This window comes from Megascapheus bottae, chromosome 31, assembly GCF_031878675.1.
Source record: "Megascapheus bottae isolate mThoBot1 chromosome 31, mThoBot2.hap1, whole genome shotgun sequence".
In the NCBI taxonomy this organism is placed as follows: domain Eukaryota; kingdom Metazoa; phylum Chordata; class Mammalia; order Rodentia; family Geomyidae; genus Megascapheus; species Megascapheus bottae.
The window spans coordinates 219,516-238,496 of NC_143539.1; the positions used below are offsets into that span (position 1 = coordinate 219,516).

Below are 18,981 nucleotides of genomic sequence, written 5' to 3' on the forward strand. Positions count from 1 at the left end.
GGGAGCCCTGCGCCCTGGTTCTCTCGCCACTCAAAGGAAAACGGAAAAACAGGTCGAAAACGTAGGGTTTCGTCAAGTTCTGTCATCTGGAACGGAGGTGGCGGGGCAGTTCCTGATATTCTTGGCACTGGAAGTCGACAGACGAAGGAGGGCTCGGAATATGCATGGAGGGCACCTAGGTTCCCGTACGTGGATGGCTGCGTGGGTGTTTACACCGCCTCCGGACGCCTGCGGAACTACAACTCCCAGAAGCCCTCGCGCCGCGGAGGCTGGCGGAGGGCGGTGCCGACGGGGGCGGGGGGGTCTGCCACGGCGGCGTTTCCGGCACACACAGGAAGCGCACCCTCTGGAACTACGACTCCCAGAAGCCGCCGCGTCGCGTCCTTGTCGACAAGCCGGCGAGCTGCCGCCATTGTCCGCGGTCGAGGTGAGGCCGTCGCGTCGGCCGTGGCTTCCGCCCACCCTGCGGCTCTGGAGAGCTCGCGCGCAGAGGCGGCGCCGGCGCGGGCCCCGCGCCCGTTCTTCCCGGCCGCCCTCGACTCCCTTGTTTCCGGCCAGGCCGGGCGGTCCCGGGTGAGTCCTGCGCTGCCGGCCGGGCTTTGTTGCTGGGCATGGCCGGGCGGAGCCGGGCGCCGGCGGTGTGCGGCCCGGGGTTCCCGGCCGGGGCCCAGGCTGGCGAGCGGGCGGGCGAGGCTGGCGCGCCGGCTCGCCGCCGGGAAGGACCCGGCGCCCGGGCACCGGCGTGCGGCCGCCGGAGGGGCAGAGGCCCCGGGGGCGCCGCGTTAGGGACCGAGGTGAAACAACACAGACGTCGGGCCACACCTGCACCTCTGCGTGCCCGCCGCTGGCGCCCCCGCGTGTCCCAAGCCGCGCCCACGGCCCGCGGCCGCAGCGCCGCCTCCGCAGGCCCTCCCCGGCCCCTCCTCCAGCGCCCCGGCCCTCCCGGGTCTGCGCTGCAGCGAGAGTTGACCGCGGGCGTCAGGTGCCATCCCGTGGGTCGGGCGCCCCGCCCCCGAGGGTATGGATGTTCTGTCGTGACGCGGATCGCTCGGGCTCAGGGCTTGGGCTCTGTCCCCTGAGCTTCTCCCCCTGGAGCCCCAGCACCACTCGCGGCTCTTGCTGGGGAGGTGGAACTGAGGACTCAAACCCAGAGCTTCCTGCGAGCGAGGAGCACTCTACCGCCAGGCCTCACTCGCAGCCCCTTAGGCGCTTTTGTCTCATGCTTCCTGGAAGTCTTTTGCTGCTTGTGTGGACGAGAGCTCTCCTTGTTCCCACTGGGTCTTCTGTGAGAAAGGACCAGTTGTGTGTTTTTAATCTAGGTGCCTGGTTGATCAAACTTCAGGGATGGCAGCAGTCAACCAGTGGCCTTCTTGGGGTAAGTTCAAGTTCTGTTTTTCTCCAGCGACCTGCAGTAGACATAAGGGCTGAGGAGGGGCTGAGTTATGAAATACGGTCTTTTTGGCACTGAATTAGAACTGATTGGTGATTGAGGAGGAAAGTTACTGGCATAAAATACAATGTAATAGTATTTAAATTTTTTTTTTTTTTTACTCAGCTCCTGAAAAGAACTCTTAAGACATACTGGCAATTTGTGGGGTTTCTCAAAGACAATTGCACAGTACATACATTCAAAACATTGCCTTTACTCTTTCCTTATTTTTGGCATTTGCCATTATGTTTCACTTACATACCATTTATATGCAGTTTGTTATCTTAAAAAAATGTTTAAGGTTCCCAGTGATTGTATATAGAGATTCTCTTCTTGAACACTTGTTTGTTAAATTTGTCATTTGAAATATGATGTAAAAATCAATGTTAATAAATTCTTTAATAAAAAAATTAAAGTAAAAAAAGATGTTTAAGGGGCTGGGAGTTTGGCCTAGTGGTAGAGTGCTTGCCTAGCATGCACAAAGACCCAGGTTTGATTTCTCAATACCACATACATAGAAAAAGCCAGAAGTGGTGCTGTGGCTCAGGTGGTAGAGCGCTAGCCTTGAAAAAGCCCAAGTACAGTGCTCAGGCCCAGAGTTCAAGCCCAGGACTGACAAAAAAAATGTTTAAGCTGGGTGCTGGTGGCTGGCACCTGTAATGCTAGCAACTCAGGAGGCTGAGATCTAAGGATTGGGGTTCGAAGGCTGCCTTGGCAGAAAGTCTGAGAGACTCTTATCTCCAATAAACTACTCAGAAAAAGCCAGAAGGGGCCCTGTGACTCAAGTGGTAGAGCATTAGTTTTGAGCAAAAGAGGTTCAGGGACAGAGGCAAGGCCTAGAGTACAAACCCCATGGCCAACCAAAGAAAATGCTTGTGATGTCAATGATACATTTCATCTTTAAGACATCAAGTAGTACTCTACTACTTTTTTTTTGGTGCTGGTTTTGTTGTTTTCTCTAAAGGCTAGTGCTTTACCACTTGAACCACATTTCCACTTCCAGCTTTTTGGTGGTTAATTAGACATAAGAGTCTCAATAGACATTCCTGCCCAGACTGGCTTCAAACTGATATTATCAGATCTCAGCCTCCTGAGTAGCTTAGGACTATAGGCCTGAGCCACCAGCACCCAGCTCCTGCTGTGTGCTTTTTAAAAAGGTAAATAACATCTTTTGTCAGATTCTTCAGCCATTTAATTTCCCATGTCACGTCAATGAGTTGTTAACACTGATCCGCTCTGCATTTCATGTGTAAATGTATTGGAATTTTCACCTGTCTTTGGGCTCTGTATGTGGAAGTCTTGTCAGCCCATTGTGGGAATACTCCCTTCCTATTTTGTCCCATCTGGTTGGTCACTGAGATTGTATCACAGTCCGAACCTTGTTCTTCTGTGCAGGTGCCCTTCCGGACCAGTCCTGGGAGATAGCGGCTGTGGACCAGTGGGCCTCCTGTGGTGAGTCAGCCAGCCCCACACCAGTTGTGTTGGCTGCCCTGTGCTTGCCTAGCATGCATGAAGATCCGGGTTCGATTCCTCGGTACCACATACGTAGCAAAAAGCCAGAAGTGGTGCTGTGGCTCAAGTGATAGAGCCCTAGCCTTGAGAAAATCCAGGGACAATGCTCAAGCCCTGAGCCCAAGCCCAGGACTGGCAAAAAAAAAAAATTTCTAGGGCATAAAGCTGGATATTTCTTGGGACAGAGTGCATGAAAATTAGTGTGTGGCCATTTAGAAACCAGGCCCAGAAGGCTATGAACAGGCCTTGCTTCTCAGAGATAATGCATAGGGGTCCATGAGGGAGCCACCTTTTAGGATTGCTCCTCACCAATCCTGAACTCCATTCTCTTCATCTGTAGAAGAGGACTGGGTCTCTTCTCTCACCCGTGAAGGGAGGAGTCGGGGGAAAGGGGCTGGCCCTCCACAGTCCCTGGATGAATGGGCTTCTGACAGGAAGAGCTGACTCCATGACTGCTTTTTCCTTTCCCAGCTTTGTGTCCTCAGGATCCTGCCTGGAACGTGGAGGATAGGGAGCAGATAGCTGGGCTCCCCACACCCTGGGTCCAGGTGAGAGGGGCTTCTGTCTTTACATGAATGGTCACTGTGCATGTGCCCAGAGTAGAAACCTAGGTTCTTCCTGCTCATCTGGTCAATGTGGTTTCTCAGATTACAGCAGCAAGAGTCAATTCAAGAATGAAAGAGTGGGCCGGGAGTATTTCCTAGTGGTTGAGTGCCTGCCTAGCATGCACTCGGTACCACATATATAGAAAAAAGCCAGAAGTGGTGCTGAGGCTCAAGTGGTAGAGTGCTAGCCTTGAGAAAGTCCAAGGAGAGTGCTCAGGCCCTGAACTCAAGCCCAGGACTGGCAAAAAAAAAAAAAAAAAAAAGAATGAATGAGCTTAGCTGGGTGTTGGTGGCTCACACCTGTAATCCTAGTTACTCAGGAGGCTGAGGTCTGAGGATCTTGGTTCAGAACCAGCCTGGGCACAAAAGTTCCCAAGAGTCTTATCTCCAATTAATCACCAGAAAACCGGAAGTGGCCCTGTGCCTCAATGAGGTAGAGCACTAGCTTTGAGCTGAAGTGCTCAGGGACAGTGCCCAGGCCCAGAGTTCAAGCATCAAGACCAGCACACATATACGCAAAGGACAACCATCTTAGCTGATGGTCCCCTTTTCTCTTCCTTCCACTTTGACCCATTCATTATGTATTTTATTCAGGCTGATCTTGTTTGAGCAACCTCCATGCTTGCTGTGAGAAAAAGGGCCAGGTATGAGACACCTTTCCAGGGCTGTTGCTCAGCTAATGACCACTCACAGCTGTCCTGCAGGACACTAGAAGCCTGGGTACGGAGAGAGGCCTTTGCTCTGGCAGCTCTGTCCAGGCAATGTTTTGGGAGGTGAGATGGAGCCTGTACTGAGATCAGTGGAGGCACAGAGGTGCTGTGGAGGGGAAGCTGCCCAGAACATTAAGAGGCAGAAGAAAGCCTCAGCCAGATGAGCACAAGAGGTGAGCAGGGGTCTGACTCCTGTAGCTCTATAGATACATTTTTTTGGGGGCAGAGAGTGCACTCTGTGGCCAGTGTTCAGCTGTGAAAACTGAGGTGGTGGGCTAGAATGGCTAGTCTGAGCTCTGCTGGTCCTGCATGCTGTTGCAGGGCTTGGTCTCCATCCCAGTGGTAATAAGGAGCCTTGAAGTGGTGAACGCAGGAGCCTCTGTCATCCAGAATGTGCCTCTGATGATGGCGGGGCAAGCTGTGGAACTGGCTGGCATTCAGGCTCCAGCCTGACTGATGTGATTGAGGCAGGAGACAAGATACACGGAAGTCTGACGGGGACTTCGGAACTGAGCCCAGTGGTGGCTCTGGGAAAAGTAGGGCAATAGAAATGGTGTGGGGAGACTTCAGGACAGCTAGTTAAAAATCTTTAAGAGGAGGCAGGGAGTGTGGCCTAGTGATAGAGTGCTTGTCTACCATGAAGCCCTGGGTTCCATTCCTGGGTACCATATACACAGAAAAAGCCCAAAGTGGTGCTGTGGCTCAAGTGGTAGATTACTAGTCTTAAGAAAACCCAAGGACAGTGCCCAGGCCCTGAGTTCAAGTGCCTGGACTGGCCAAAAAAAAAAAAATCTTTAATAGTAGCTTTATTGAAATATAATCCAGAAATTATAGTTACCCTTTTAACTTGTAGGGTTCATTGGTCTTAACAGAATGGTGCTTCCCTCACAGATACCTGATTTTTAGATTGTTTTTTGCCACTCCAAAAAGGAGATCCCAGTCCATTTCATGGTCAGTCTTTTCCTCCGCTCGCAGCTCCTGGCAACCACAACCCTTCTATGTGTGGATTTGCAAGACCTGGACTTTTTGTGTGAGTGTAATGGTAGTACAAGGTCTTTCATTTCTGGCTTCTTTCAAAGTATGTTTTCAAAGCTTCAAGGTTTTCATATCATAGGCTTCACTGACATTTATTTTCATGATAGGCACCTACATGTACCTTCTTGCTTCCAGTTTCTGAAAGTTTCTTCATTTATAAATGGGAGATTTTAAGTCTGATTTTGGTGGTATGGGAGTTCAACCCAGAATATTGTGCTGGCTAGGCAGGCACTCTACTTCTTGAGTCATGCCTCTAGCTTGACTTTAAGTTCATTTTTTTTTCTAACACATGACATTTACATTTACTTCTTTGAGTAAATGTGTTCCTTGCTATGGAAGATAGTAGTTTCTTTGCATTTACCTGTAAGTTAAAATAACAAAGCAAGCCCATGCGAGATAGTAGTATAACATTTTTTGTGTGATAATTTTTAAAAATATGGATTGTGTGCCTACTCCCTAATCAGTAAGGAATGAATAAAGCCTCCTGCAGTTCCAAAGCCGACAGGTGAATGCTTCGACAGTGTGCTCTCCCCGCATGGCAGGCCTGTTGTCCCTGGGAAGCAGAAGGGCCTGAACGGCGCCTGCAGGATGGTGATTATGAGGCATCAGAACCCGGCTGGCTGAGGTTCACTGCTGTTACGATGTGTGCATCCATTTTAGACCCTGTCACAGATTCACCAGCAGTGAAGCCAGGTCAGTCTCCTGGGACTAGACGTTCGCTACAATAAAATGTTATGAAGCCTGATTAATCACTTTTCTGCATTCTGCTGTTAATTCATGTGAGGGTTTCTGAGAATCACTAGAGAAACTGCTGAGAAAATAAAGCAGAACTAAACTAACAACACCCTCTAATGTCTGAAGAGTTGTGATTTCTGAGAACACACACACACACACACACACACACACATACACACGCCGTCCCCCCACCCCCCCTCACTTTGGTGCTGACTTGGACTTGAATTGAGTTTTAATTAAGTGAGGTTCTCTGGAACACAAAGGGACCTGGGATTCTTATGGTTCTCTCCAAATTGGACATGTTGAAACAAAACATCCATCCACTAACTGAAAACACTAGTTACTGTCCTCCCTCATTATCTGAGCAATCTGCTTTTGGAGACATGGGACAGTGACGTGTCAGCTCAATGGAGCTCTGATTCTACTATTTCAGGAAATAGTGGGAAATAATAGTAGTCATAATTTTCTTCCTATTAAAAAACCATCAGCCCCCAAATGCAGAAATGCCCTCAAATCCCTATAAATGTCCTTGGTTATAGACATGCCTGGCAAAACAATGGTAATATTCCATACCCAGCTCAGTCACACTGGAGGGTATACTCGCTATGCTTATGCTTTTCTCTGCAAAGAGCTACATTAAAATGTTGGTTGTGTACAGTTGTCTCTTGCTGTATCACAGTTTGCTTAATGCAGCTTCACTCTTATGGGGCTTTTTTGAAAATAATTTAAGTGTATTGTATAGTTTTTGCTGTATCATGGGATTTTGTGGTATATAGGTATTCTAGATTTTAATTATTTTGCCTAAAAAATTTAAAACTAGGGGCCGGGAGTTTGGCCTAGTGGTAGAATGCTTGCCTAGCATGCACGAAGACCACATACATAGAAGAAAGCCAGAAGTGGTGCTGAGGCTCAAGTGGTAGAGCTCTAGCCTTGAGAAAAGTTCAAGGATAGTGCTCAGGCTCTGAACTCAAGCCCCACGACTGGCAAAAATGAAAATAAATTAAAATGTTAAATTATTAAGAGTGATAAAGGTTTATAGCAGGGTGGAAGGGTTTATAAATCCTTAATAAACATATAAGATATAATGCTCCTACTATGCAGTTTTCCAGCCATCACAGGGGTCTCTAGAGTGTAACCCCCTCCATAGGTGAGGGATTTGTGGTGCTACAACATGGGATGCTGAGGCAGGAGTTAGCAGGTCAGCCTACATAATGGAACGCTATCTGCAGTGAAAGGAGCAATGCCCACTAGACTGTTAATAACAAGATGTGTTAGAGAAGCTGTATGCCTGGCTCTAGATTCCCTGGAAGGAGCAAACTCAAGAAGACCCAAGGCAGGCAGCTAGGGCCCAGCTCAGCATTTTTCACCTCTTCTTTTTGACCCTGATAGGATCTAAGTGTGCAGCTGGTGTATGAGCAGATCTGCATGGAATGCCCAGAGAACCGCATGGATGTGTGTACAAAGTGCCATGTGCTTGAATGTGGATGAGGATGTTTGCTAGGTATCTGCAAGCCATCCTAGCATATGATTAGAAAATGTAAGGGCCCCACAGCAATCCCCTGCTCGTTCCTGTTCCACACCTTTACCCCACAGCAGCCTGAGGCCTCTCACCCTTGCCTATACACAGACACGGTCCGTTTGTCTTCCCTGCTCGCGTTCCATTTGCTGTTCAAAACTGAAGATGCTCTGTGTCTTTGAGGTGTGGCCCCTGATTGATGACTCGAAGGAAGGGGTTATTGACTAGCAAGTCTTGTTTTTTTTCTCCTACAAGTGTAGTTTGTAATGTCTTCTAATTCATTTTTCATTGTGGGGAAGGCAAATTCTGTAATTACAGAAGGATTTGATATTAATAAGGTCCTCATGCTTCTGAATTAACACTGGTTAGTGTTCCGTCATTTTATTCCCACATAGTCTTCCTCAATCATATTCTTTTTTTTTTTTTTTTTTTTGCCAGTCCTGGGCTTGAACTCAGGGCCTGAGCACTGTCCTTGGATTTTTCTCAAGGCTGGAACTCTACCACGTGAGCTTCAGCACCACTTCTGGCTTTTTCTAAGTATGTGGTACCAAGGAATCGAACCCGGGTCTTCGTGCATGCTAGGCAAGCACTCTACCACTAGGCCAAACTCCCGGCCTCAATCATATTCTTATATTGGAAGTGTTTTCATTCTGTTTACAACTTTTTTTTTTTTGCCAGTCCTAGGGCATGAACTTAGGGCCTGAGCCCTGTCCTTGGACTTTCTCAAGGCCAGCACTCTGCCACTTGAGCCACAGCACCACTTATTGGCTTTTCTATGTATGTGGTACTTAGGAATCAAACCAGGGTCTTCGTGCATGCTAGGTGAGCACTCTACCACTAGGACAAACTCCTGGCCCCCTGAACCAGGGTTTGAACTGAAGACCTCATGCTTAGCCAGTTTGCTCATGGCTGGTTCTAAACAGGTTGATCCATGTCTCCAGCCAGCTAATTAAAGATGAAGTCTTGGAAACTTTTCCCTAGGGCTGGCTTTAAACCTCAATCCTCAGGTCTGAGGCTCCTGAGTAGCTAGAGCCACCAGCATGTGCCTGCTTATTCATTTTATTGTGTTTTCTAGTAAGGTTTCTTGGTTTTATTTTTATTTATTTTTTGATCATGGGGCTTGAACTCTGGGCTTGGGTGCTGTCCCTGAGCTCTTCAGCTCAAGCCTACCACCCTACCCTGTGAGCCACAGCCCCACTTCCGGTTTTCTAGTAGTTAATTGGAGCTAAGAGTCTCACTGTCTTTAGTGCCTGGCTGGCTTTGAACTTCGATCCTCAGACCACAGCCTCCTGAGTAGCTAGGATTACAGGCGTGAGCTACCACACCTGGCACCAGTTTAGATTTTTTTTTTTTTTTATTTTTGCCAGTCCTGGGCTTGAGCTCAGGGCCTGAGCACTGTCCTTGGACTTTCTCAAGGCTAGAGCTCTACCACTTGAGCCTCAGCACCACTTCCAGCTTTTTTCTATGTATGTGGTACCAAGGAATCGAACCTGGGTCTTCATGCATGCTAGGCAAACACTTTAACCACTAGGCCAAACTCCCGGCCCACCAGTTTGGATTTTATCCAACTTTAGCGCAGATACTATAACTGATTGATCTTGGCCCAAGCTGTTTAGGAGCATTCTGCTTATCCAGTCCTTGGGTTGAGGGCATCTGTGAATGGAAGCTTCCTTTCTGAGCCAGGGGAGATAGATGTGTCTGAATCACTTTCCAGGTTCTAAATTCACATATTGTAACAAAAGCCCTCCCAACCCACGGTCTCTAGCCTGCAGTGTTTTAGCCTGTACTTCCTCTGGTCTTGGACTTATTGTCTGCATTTTCAGAAAGGTGGAGGTGGAAATCTTGTCCACGTTGGCCAGAATTACTAGAACTGGGCCAGAATCTTAGGAGAGCTCATCTCTGCTATGGTTTCTATAACTTAATGCCTTTCGTGTATATCCAAGCAGGATATGAGTGGCTCTCACCTGTAATCCTAGCTATCCAGAAGGCGGAGATCTGAGGACTGAGGTTCAAAGCCAGCACAGATTGGAAAGTCTGTGACTTATCTCCAGTTAACCACCAGAAACCTAGAAGTAGAGCTGTGGCTCGAGTGGTGGAGTGCTACTCTTGAGCAAAAAAGCTCAGAGATAGTGCCCAGGCCCTGAGCTCAAGCCCCAGAGTACCACACACAGATATCCCAAATGTGAGCCCTTGGCTGGTCTTCATTGAGACCTGCTGTGCATCCGTCATTATCTTGATTATATGGGTAGGACATTTTCTAGTACCTTCTTTTTTCCCTAGGGCTTTCAGCCTCATTCTGTCCCCAGACACATTGGAGGGTGTGGCCTCGGGTTGAGAAGGAATATGTGTGTTCTTTTAGGAACCAGTAACCTTCAAGGATGTGGCTGTAGACTTCACCCAAGAAGAGTGGGGGCAACTAGACCTTGTTCAGAGGACTCTGTACCGGGATGTGATGCTGGAGACCTATGGGCACCTCCTGTCTCTGGGTAAGAAAGACAGTGCCACCCAAGTCAGTGAAGCTGCTGTAATTTTAAAGAGCTACTCATTCAGAGAAGGGGTTGAGTCTCAGAAGGGCTGAGATCATCTTGATCCCTGAGACCCGGGAATAGAAGTACACATGGCTGTGCTGATGCTACTCATGGGAAAGGAGCAAGGGGGACCTCCTTTGTGTCCTGTGAAGCTTAGAACCCAACCATCTTATTGTTCCTCCATACACAGGGAATCAGATTGCCAAGCCCGAGGTCATCTCCCTGCTGGAACAAGGTGAAGAGCCATGGTTGATGGAACAAGCGTATTCTCAAAGCACAGGTCCAGGTGAGGAGTTAGTTATCTTCTGCATAATTTCAGAATTCCTTCCGAGGATTTTTCCTCATTGTGTTTATTTTCCTTCCTCTATGGAAACTAACATATTTATACTTTATTACTATGATATCTTGCCTTATTAATAAGATAGTAGCTTTTGCATAGTGAGTTTTCTTCACTTGTGTATGTTCTTCTCAGGACACGCATAGGCTCAGTTTTTTTCCCTTTAAAATGACTTCTCATTCCTTTACCTAGTTTTTAATCTTTATTATTTCCATTATTGGCAAATATAGCTAGGGCCACAAACATTTCTTTCAAAAAACAAGAAGCAAACAGAAAAAATAGCTATTTTTATATAGGTAATGCATTCATATGGTTCAAAAACTTCAAAGCCCCAGTGTATGTGTAAGCTAAAGTGAGTGTATACTCATTTGTACTCTGCTCTTACCCACTGGCACCCAGGCAAGCACTTGACATTAATCTTGGGTCAGGATAGAATGCTTTCTGTTTATCATCCTTTAAATCCTACTGGTTCTACATCCAAAGAAAGAAGGCTGAAGCAGACCTGAGAATGAAGCCTTTCCCCTTGTGGAGCTGAGGCCACCGGAGAGAGCCCTCTTCCCATGCATCAGGATTTGGGGCAAGTCCTTTCCTCATAGGAAACTGTGGCTGACAGGAGTTTATTTCAAAGACTTGAGGTGTATGTATATTAGTGGTATGATTAGGTGAGATGACTCTTCAGCTGGCTGGCCTGTTGTCCCCATACATCTGTTTCAGTGTGACAACTCCCCTCCCACTTCCTTTCTTCTTTTCTTTCTTTCTGTTTTTTTTTTTTTTTGGTGTGGCTCATGGAGCTTGAACTCTGGCTTGGGTACTGTCCCTGAGTTGAACTCTGGCTTGGGTACTGTCCCTGAGTTGAACTGTGGCTTGGGTACTGTCCCTGAGTTGAACTCTGGCTTGGGTACTGTCCCTGAGTTGAACTCTGGCTTGGGTACTGTCCCTGAGTTCTTCAGCTCTAGGCTACTGCCTTACTCTTGAGCCACAGTCCTACTTCCCCTTTTCTAGTGATTAATTAGAGATAAGAATCTCTTGATTAATTGGAGATAAGGGTGTCTTGGCTTTGTGGGCTTTGTGTTGCCCAGGCTGGCTTTGAACCGTGATCCTCAGATCTCAGCCTCCTAAGTAACTAGGATTACAGGTGTAAGCCACCTTGCCCAGTCCACTTTCTTTCTTGAGACTCTTATTTTTTTTGCCAGCCCCAGGCTTGAACTCAGGGCCTGAGCACTGTCCTTGGTCTTTCTCAAGGCTAGAGCTCTACCACTTGAGCCTCAGCACCACTTCTGGCTTTTTTCTATGTATGTGGTACAGAGGAATCAAACCCAGGTCTTTGTGCATGCTAGGCAAGCAATCTACCACTAGGCCACACTCTCAGCCCTTTCCTTTCTTTTTGTGCTAGTTTTGGGGCTTGAATTTAGGGCCTCATGCTCTTTAGCTTTTTTGCTTAGGGATGGGGTTCTACCACTTGAGCCATATCTCCACTTCTGACTTTGCTGGTTAGTTGGGAGATAAGAGTCTCAGATTTGTCTGTTTGGATTAGCTTTAACTTCTAAACTACCTTCCAAGTAGCTATCATTTTAGGTATGACCCACCAGTACCTGGCTTTTATAGGATTTCTTTATGCAATTACAATATATACGAATTTGTAAATTATTTTTCATCAGTGTATTTTCATTTTGGAGATTCTGAAGCACCACTTCTGGCTTTTTCTATGTATGTGGTACTGGGGAATCAAACCTAGGTCTTTGTGCATGCTAGGAAAGTACTCTACCACTAGGCCAAATTCCTGACCCCGTGTCTCACCGACTTTGTTCCTGGGCTGGCTTTGAACCACGATCCTCAGATCTCAGCCTCCTGAGAAGCTGGGATGACAGGCGTGAGCCACCACAGCCTGCAATACCTGGATTTTTTGTAGTGGGTACTGGGGTTTGAATTCAAAGTCTTGTACTTACTGTATAGGTGTCTAACATTTGCACTATACCTCAGATGTTTGGGCTTTGTTATTCTTCAGCTAGGGTCTCAGCTTTATACATGGGCTGAGGTAAGCGAGCCCTTGCTGCGTACCTACAGAGACAGGTGGGAGCTAAACAATGCCACTCCATTAGGTAGTCAGGTCGCAGTCGGCATAACTTGTGAATACAGCACCCCACGTGGAAAAGAGGGCTTTTCAGGCATGACTAAAGGACCTGGAGGTAGATTTTCCTGGGATGCTTGGGTAGGAGGCGGCATGGCTGGGGATGCGCTCAGGGACAGAGCACTTGCTTCACTTGCACAACGCACCCAGAAGGGTCTGAGATCACAAAGGGGACATGTCATGATGGAAATAGAGGTTGAGCTGATTTGCTTTGGAAATGGAATATCTGGAAGCCAGAGAGTGCCAGCAGGTTCTAGAATCCAGACGTGATCTTCCCTGGAGATTCTGAAATAGATCATCTCTACTCACCGCTTTATTTTTGCCCAGAAAAAGCCATTCCGGATTACTGACTCCCATGACTGTATGATAATACATCTGTGTTGTTGTAAGCCGTTGGACGTTTGATAACTTGTCACAGTGGCAGCAGGACTCATGCAGACTACTTTGATTATTGGAAGGTTGACCCCTCAGCAGTAATGACATACTGCTGCTGATATCTACGTATATAATTTGTTAGCTGTTTTGTGGAATTCATTCATTCTCACTCAATCACAAGGAAAGCCCAGTAAGGATAATGTAAAGATTGTCAAACTAACTCCTAGGGTTGTTTGATCCTATCGTGCTATCTTTCCAATCTGTCACTTATGTCATTGTTCTAAAGGTTTAGATTTTTTTTTTTTTGCCAGTCGTGGGCTTGAGCTCAGGGCCTGAGCACTGTCCTTGGACTTTCTCAAGGCTAGAACTCTACCACTTGAGCCTCAGCACCACTTCTGGCTTTTTTCTATGTATGTGGTACCGAGGAATCGAACCCGGGTCTTCATGCATGCTAGGCAAGCACTTTAACCACTAGGCCAAACTCCCGGCCCCGGAAATAGTATTATTAAAAGCAAGAATAAGCAGGATGACAGAACTCACTCCTGTGCCCAGTTATGGAGTGAGGTGTCTTATGAACTTTTCTGCCCAGATTGGCCTTGAATCTCTATCATAGCATGTTTAGCCTCCCAGGTAGGTAGGATTGCAGGCATGAGTCAGTTGCCAGCACCCAGCTGAACCTTGTGTGGTTGACTTGACTCAGTGGAACAGGAGCTAGTGCAATAGCATTTTATCAAAGATGACATCCTGACTTGAAGTTTTTTAGTAATAATGTTATCTCAATCTGCCTCATTTTTAGGACATTAATGATTTAAATATTACTTGCTGGGGGCCTCAGTACTCATCGTCCTCCCTCCCCTGTGGCACTAGGGACCATAACCAGGGCCTTGTGCCTGCTACATAAACACTCTACTGAGCCACATCCCCAGCTTGGTTCTCATCCTTTGTTAAGTCAGTCTTTCTTACTTTTTTTTTCCTTAATAGAATTTACTAGGTCCTTTTATCAGGGTCTAAAGACTACTCCAATGTCTCACAGGCTCAAAAGCCATCCTCAAAGTTACAGTTTATTACAGTGAAAGGATACAATGCAACATTGGCAGAGGGAAAAGTACATGGAGCTGAGTCCAGGGTAAGTCTGGTGTAAGCTTCTGTTAGTATTTTCCCAGAACCTTGTTTGAGTCTTAAGTGGATGTCCAGGGTATTTATGGAGAGAGATTTGTTATGGAGGCACACAGAGAAATGGTTTGTTCCCTGAAATGACAGTATTTTGACAGAATGCATTCTAGAGAAATTGGTGCAGTATACTCAAGGCATTGAACAAGGTCTCTTACCAGTTTTGGCTTTTTAAGATCTCAATTCTTTGAGGCAGCTAAAGGCCAGTCATGAAACAGCCATCTTTATATTGTACAAGGTTTGAGTAGCTCAACTCTGAAGTTAACTCTTTTATGCACTTAAAATTCTGATCCTAACTGGGGACTAGTGGCTCACACCTGTAATGCTAGCTACTCGGGAAGCTAAGATATGAGGAAAAGTCCATAAGACTCTTATCTCCTCTAAACTACAAAATAAATAAATAAAACAAAACCCCAGAAGTGTAACTGCGGCTTTTGAGTGGTAGAGCATTAGCCTTGAGCACAAAAGCTCAGGGACAGAGTCCAGGTTTCACTGGTTTTCTGAACCTTTTTTCAGATGTTACACACTCTGTGTTCTGCTTGTTTAACACTTTTCAGTGTTCTCTATTTGGTAATTCTCTGGCTTTCAAGAAAGTCTGTAATTAAAAACAAATTTATTCTTGCTTTTTTTTTGTGAGTAGTGGGGCTCGAACTCTGGGCCTGGACACTGTCCCTGAGCTCTTCAGCTCAAGGCTACTGCCCTACCGCTTAATCCACAGTGCCACTTCCCATTTTCTGGTGGTTAATTGTAGAGAAGAGTCTCATAAACTTTAGTGCCTGAGCTGGCTTTAAAATGTGATCCGCAGATCTCAGCCTCTTGAGTAGCTAGGATTACAGGCATGTGCCACAGTGCCCTGCTTATTCTTGCTTTTAATAATACTATTTCCGGGGCCGGGAGTTTGGCCTAGTGGTTAAAGTGCTTGCCTAGCATGCATGAAGACCTGGGTTCGATTCCTCGGTACCACATACATAGAAAAAAAGCCGGAAGTGGTGCTGAGGCTCAAGTGGTAGAGCTCTGGCCTTGAGAAAGTCCAAGGACAGTGCTCAGGCCCTGAGCTCAAGCCCAGGACTGGCAAAAAAAAAAATACTATTTCCACCCTCTCCCAGAGTCTTTCTCTGTGTACTAGCAGCTCTTTTGTTTGTTTCAGAATGGATGAGAAGTCTTGAAAGCAAAACACTGATCCCAACACACAGTGTTTTTGAAGAGCAACCCGGTAGCATGAAGTTGGAACAATATGTATGGAAAGAGCCTTGGCTCTCCAGGTTGGGAGTCTGGGAATGTAAAGACCAGCTCGAAGTGAGCCAGAGTACAGCAATGAGGCAGATGGTCTTCATGCAAAAACAAGTACTGTCCCAAAGAGGTTCTGAATTCTGTGGACTTGGAACAGAGTATAGCCAGAGCTTAAATTTTGTTCCATCTCAGAGAGTTTCTCAGTTAGAACACTTCTCTAAGCCTGAAAAACATGCTGAAAGTTGGAGGTACAACTCAGCCCTAATGTATGCAGATAAGGTTAGCTGTAAAAGTACTGATCATGACCAAGCCTTCTACCACTCCATTCAACCTATTTACCCTGTAAGAATGCAGACTGGAGAAAATCTTTTAAAATGTACTGATGCTGTTAAAGCTTTCAACCACATCATGCAGTTTGGTGATCGTAAAGGGATACACACAGGAGAAAAACTCTACGAATATAAAGAATGCCATCAAGTCTTTAACCGGAGCCCATCATGTAATGAACATCCAAGACTCTGTAGTGAAGAAAACCAGTGTTACAAAGAATATGAGAATATCTTCTACTTCTCATCCTTTATGGAGCATCAAAAAATTGGTCCCACCGAGAAAGTTTATAAATATAATGAGTGGGAAAAAGTCTTTGGATATGACTCATTCCTTGCTCAACAGACAAGCACTTACACCACAGAGAAACCCTATGAATATAATGAGTGTGGAACATCTTTCATCTGGAGCTCTTACCTTATCCAACATAAAGCTCATGCTGGAGAGAAACCTTATGAATGTGATAAATGTGGGAAAGTATTTAGAAATCGTTCGGCCCTTACTAAACACGAACGAACTCACACTGGAATAAAACCCTATGAATGTAACAAATGTGGAAAAGCCTTCAGCTGGAATTCTCATCTCATTGTACACAAGAGAATTCATACGGGAGAGAAACCTTACGTTTGTAATGAATGTGGGAAATCTTTCAACTGGAACTCCCACCTCATTGGACATCAGAGAACTCATACTGGAGAGAAGCCTTTTGAATGTACTGAATGTGGGAAATCCTTCAGCTGGAGCTCTCATCTTATTGCCCATATGAGGATGCACACTGGAGAGAAGCCCTTTAAATGTGACGAATGTGAGAAGGCTTTTAGGGATTATTCAGCCCTTAGTAAACACGAAAGAACACATTCCGGAGCGAAGCCGTATAAGTGTACTGAATGTGGAAAGTCCTTCAGCTGGAGCTCCCATCTTATTGCACATCAGAGAACTCACACGGGTGAGAAACCCTACAACTGTCAGGAATGTGGCAAAGCTTTCAGAGAGCGCTCAGCCCTTACAAAGCATGAGGTAATTCATTCAGGAGTTAAACCCTATGAATGCAATAAGTGTGGGAAGTCCTGCAGCCAGATGGCTCACCTTGTTAGGCATCAAAGGACTCACACTGGGGAAAAACCCTATGAGTGTAACAAATGCGGGAAGTCCTTCAGCCAGAGCTGCCACCTTGTGGCTCATCGGAGAATCCACACTGGTGAGAAGCCCTATAAGTGCAATCAGTGTGACAGGTCCTTTAACTGTAGTTCTCACCTCATTGCACACCGAAGGACTCACACTGGAGAGAAACCATACCGATGTAATGAGTGTGGAAAGGCATTTAATGAGAGTTCTTCTCTTATTGTGCACCTGAGAAACCATACTGGAGAAAAGCCCTACAAATGCAGTCACTGTGAGAAAGCATTCTGTAAGAACTCTTCCCTGATTATCCACCAGAGAATGCACAGCGGAGAAAAACGCTTTATATGCAATGACTGTGGGCGATCTTTCAGTGGTCACTCGGCCCTGCTCCAGCACCAGAGGAGCCATGGTGAAGAGAGACGGTGACTGAGGACTCAGTCACATAAAGCATTAAAAATGACCCCGTTAGTGTAAGCAAGATGGAAAGGGTTTTTTGGTTTGGGTTTTGTTGTACTGAGAGTTCAATAAAACTTCTGCCTTTATTATTCAGTAGGAAGTAGCTTTGGAAGAAACGAGCAGAGAAAAGCTTTTATTGGTTCCACAGCCCATATTCAGCACCAGATAATTACAGATATTCCCCACATGTCCTACACTTGAGGAACATGATTTAGGAATGAAGCATTACTTAGTGAGGGCACTTCCCTGGTTGTAGATGAGTGTGCATTGCTAAGTGGAAATTTTTGTACTGACAGAGTATTTATAATGGGAAGTAAATTGTTTTTCATCTACCTAGAAGGTTGGATGGAAAGTTTTTTGCATAATGCTAGAAGTACAGATAGATTTTTTTTTCTACTTAAAGGAGTCTAGGTGCTCTTTAAGAGATAAAATATGGACTACCAAATCTGAATTTGAGGAAGCAAATAGTATTGAGTAGAGTATTAACTGCTGCTCAAGATTTACCTCTTTAGAATAGCTTAGTAAAGTCCCTAATGGTAGGAAAGTGGTCACCTAGAAGTAAAACTGATGTTAGAACAGGTGATGTTTAATAACCCATAGGGTTTGTGTCTGTTGCAGTGTCAACTGCAGTTCTTGAGTTGGTAGTTTGTAATTTGATTTAGATGTGATTTGCTCTATTACAGTTATGGACACTACATCCAATTGTCTGTACATATCTGTCCTAACAAATCTAAATATAAGTACATGGAGAAGGATCTGTTAGGTCAGGGAGAAATTAGCCCAATTAATTTAAGAAAAAAAATATGGTTTGTTTTACAAGTATATATAGCACACACCATGTGCTGGGCCTTCTTTTAGATGTTTATTTCAGATATTGTGCAAGCCCTCTAGCTTGGGGGTAGGTACTGTCCAGCTGAACAAATGGGGGAACTGAAACAGAGACTATGGGAACATATCCAAGGACCATAGCTAGAAAAGAATGCAGCAGCTGAGTTTCTAACCACTATGTAATGCTTTCTGGTGATGTTTTAATACTTTTTCTCAATTTTATTCAGTGTTTTGTTAGTAAAGATTTGATAATAAAATGTAAGAAAATCCTAAGCAATGAGAAATTAATGTCTCCTGTGTCCCAAAGGATTTCTAATAAATGAGAACTAATTTCTTCTTGGAATATTGGGAGGTCTAGATTAGACATGTATAATCACTGTGGGAAGTAGAGTTGTGTCTTGAAGTGGAAAAGTGTGCTGGGTGCCAGTGGCTCATGCATATAATCCTAGTTACGCAGGAGGCCGGGATCTGAGCGCTGTGGTTCAAAGCCAGCCCAGGCAGAAAGGTCCCCGAGAGATTCTTGTATCCAATTAACCACTTAAAAGCTGGAAATACCACTATGGCTGAAGAGAGCATAAAGAGGTTCAGAGACAGCACCAAGGCCCTGAGTTCAAGCCCCATGACTGACGAGAAGGCTAGAATCACTGTGAAGACTGCAAATTTCTGGTAAATAAGAGCTGATTTCCCTTTGGCATATGGGGAAGTCTGGATTAAACATTTAGGATCCATTGTGAAGAAAGAGGTGGACTAAAGAAGAGGCCACAGGGAGGAGGGATGGAAGTTTTGAGGAGACAGGCAAAGAGTCCTCAGGCAGTCAGTTCAGAGAAGGACATTGGCATAGCCTTGTGGACTGACACAGGACACAAGAAGGCACCCTGGGAGGTTTCTGTTTCCTGTGGACAGACACCAGAAGTAAGGGAGCTTGAGATGTTTCTATG

At 45.8% G+C, this 18,981-nt stretch overlaps 1 protein-coding gene across 1 annotated transcript; it reads left to right on the top strand.

Annotated features, from left to right (window-relative positions):
* The first annotated feature begins 498 nt into the window (after positions 1-498).
* Znf606 (zinc finger protein 606) lies at positions 499-18,239 on the top strand. Its single transcript, XM_090322058.1, has 7 exons — positions 499-573; positions 1,320-1,375; positions 2,825-2,881; positions 3,413-3,489; positions 9,902-10,028; positions 10,261-10,356; positions 15,228-18,239. Exons 2-7 carry the CDS (start codon positions 1,345-1,347, stop codon positions 17,183-17,185), a joined length of 2,346 nt encoding a protein of 781 aa, XP_090178184.1. The 5' UTR covers positions 499-573; positions 1,320-1,344; the 3' UTR covers positions 17,186-18,239.
* Positions 18,240-18,981: the final 742 nt, after the last annotated feature.

Coding starts and splice junctions, on each gene's coding strand:
- Znf606 (XM_090322058.1), top strand. CDS start 1,345: ATGGCAGCAGTCAACCAGTGGCCTTCTTGGG. Junction 3,490..9,901: donor TCCCCACACCCTGGGTCCAG/GTGAGAGGGGCT, acceptor GTGTTCTTTTAG/GAACCAGTAACCTTCAAGGA. Junction 10,357..15,227: donor TTCTCAAAGCACAGGTCCAG/GTGAGGAGTTAG, acceptor TGTTTGTTTCAG/AATGGATGAGAAGTCTTGAA.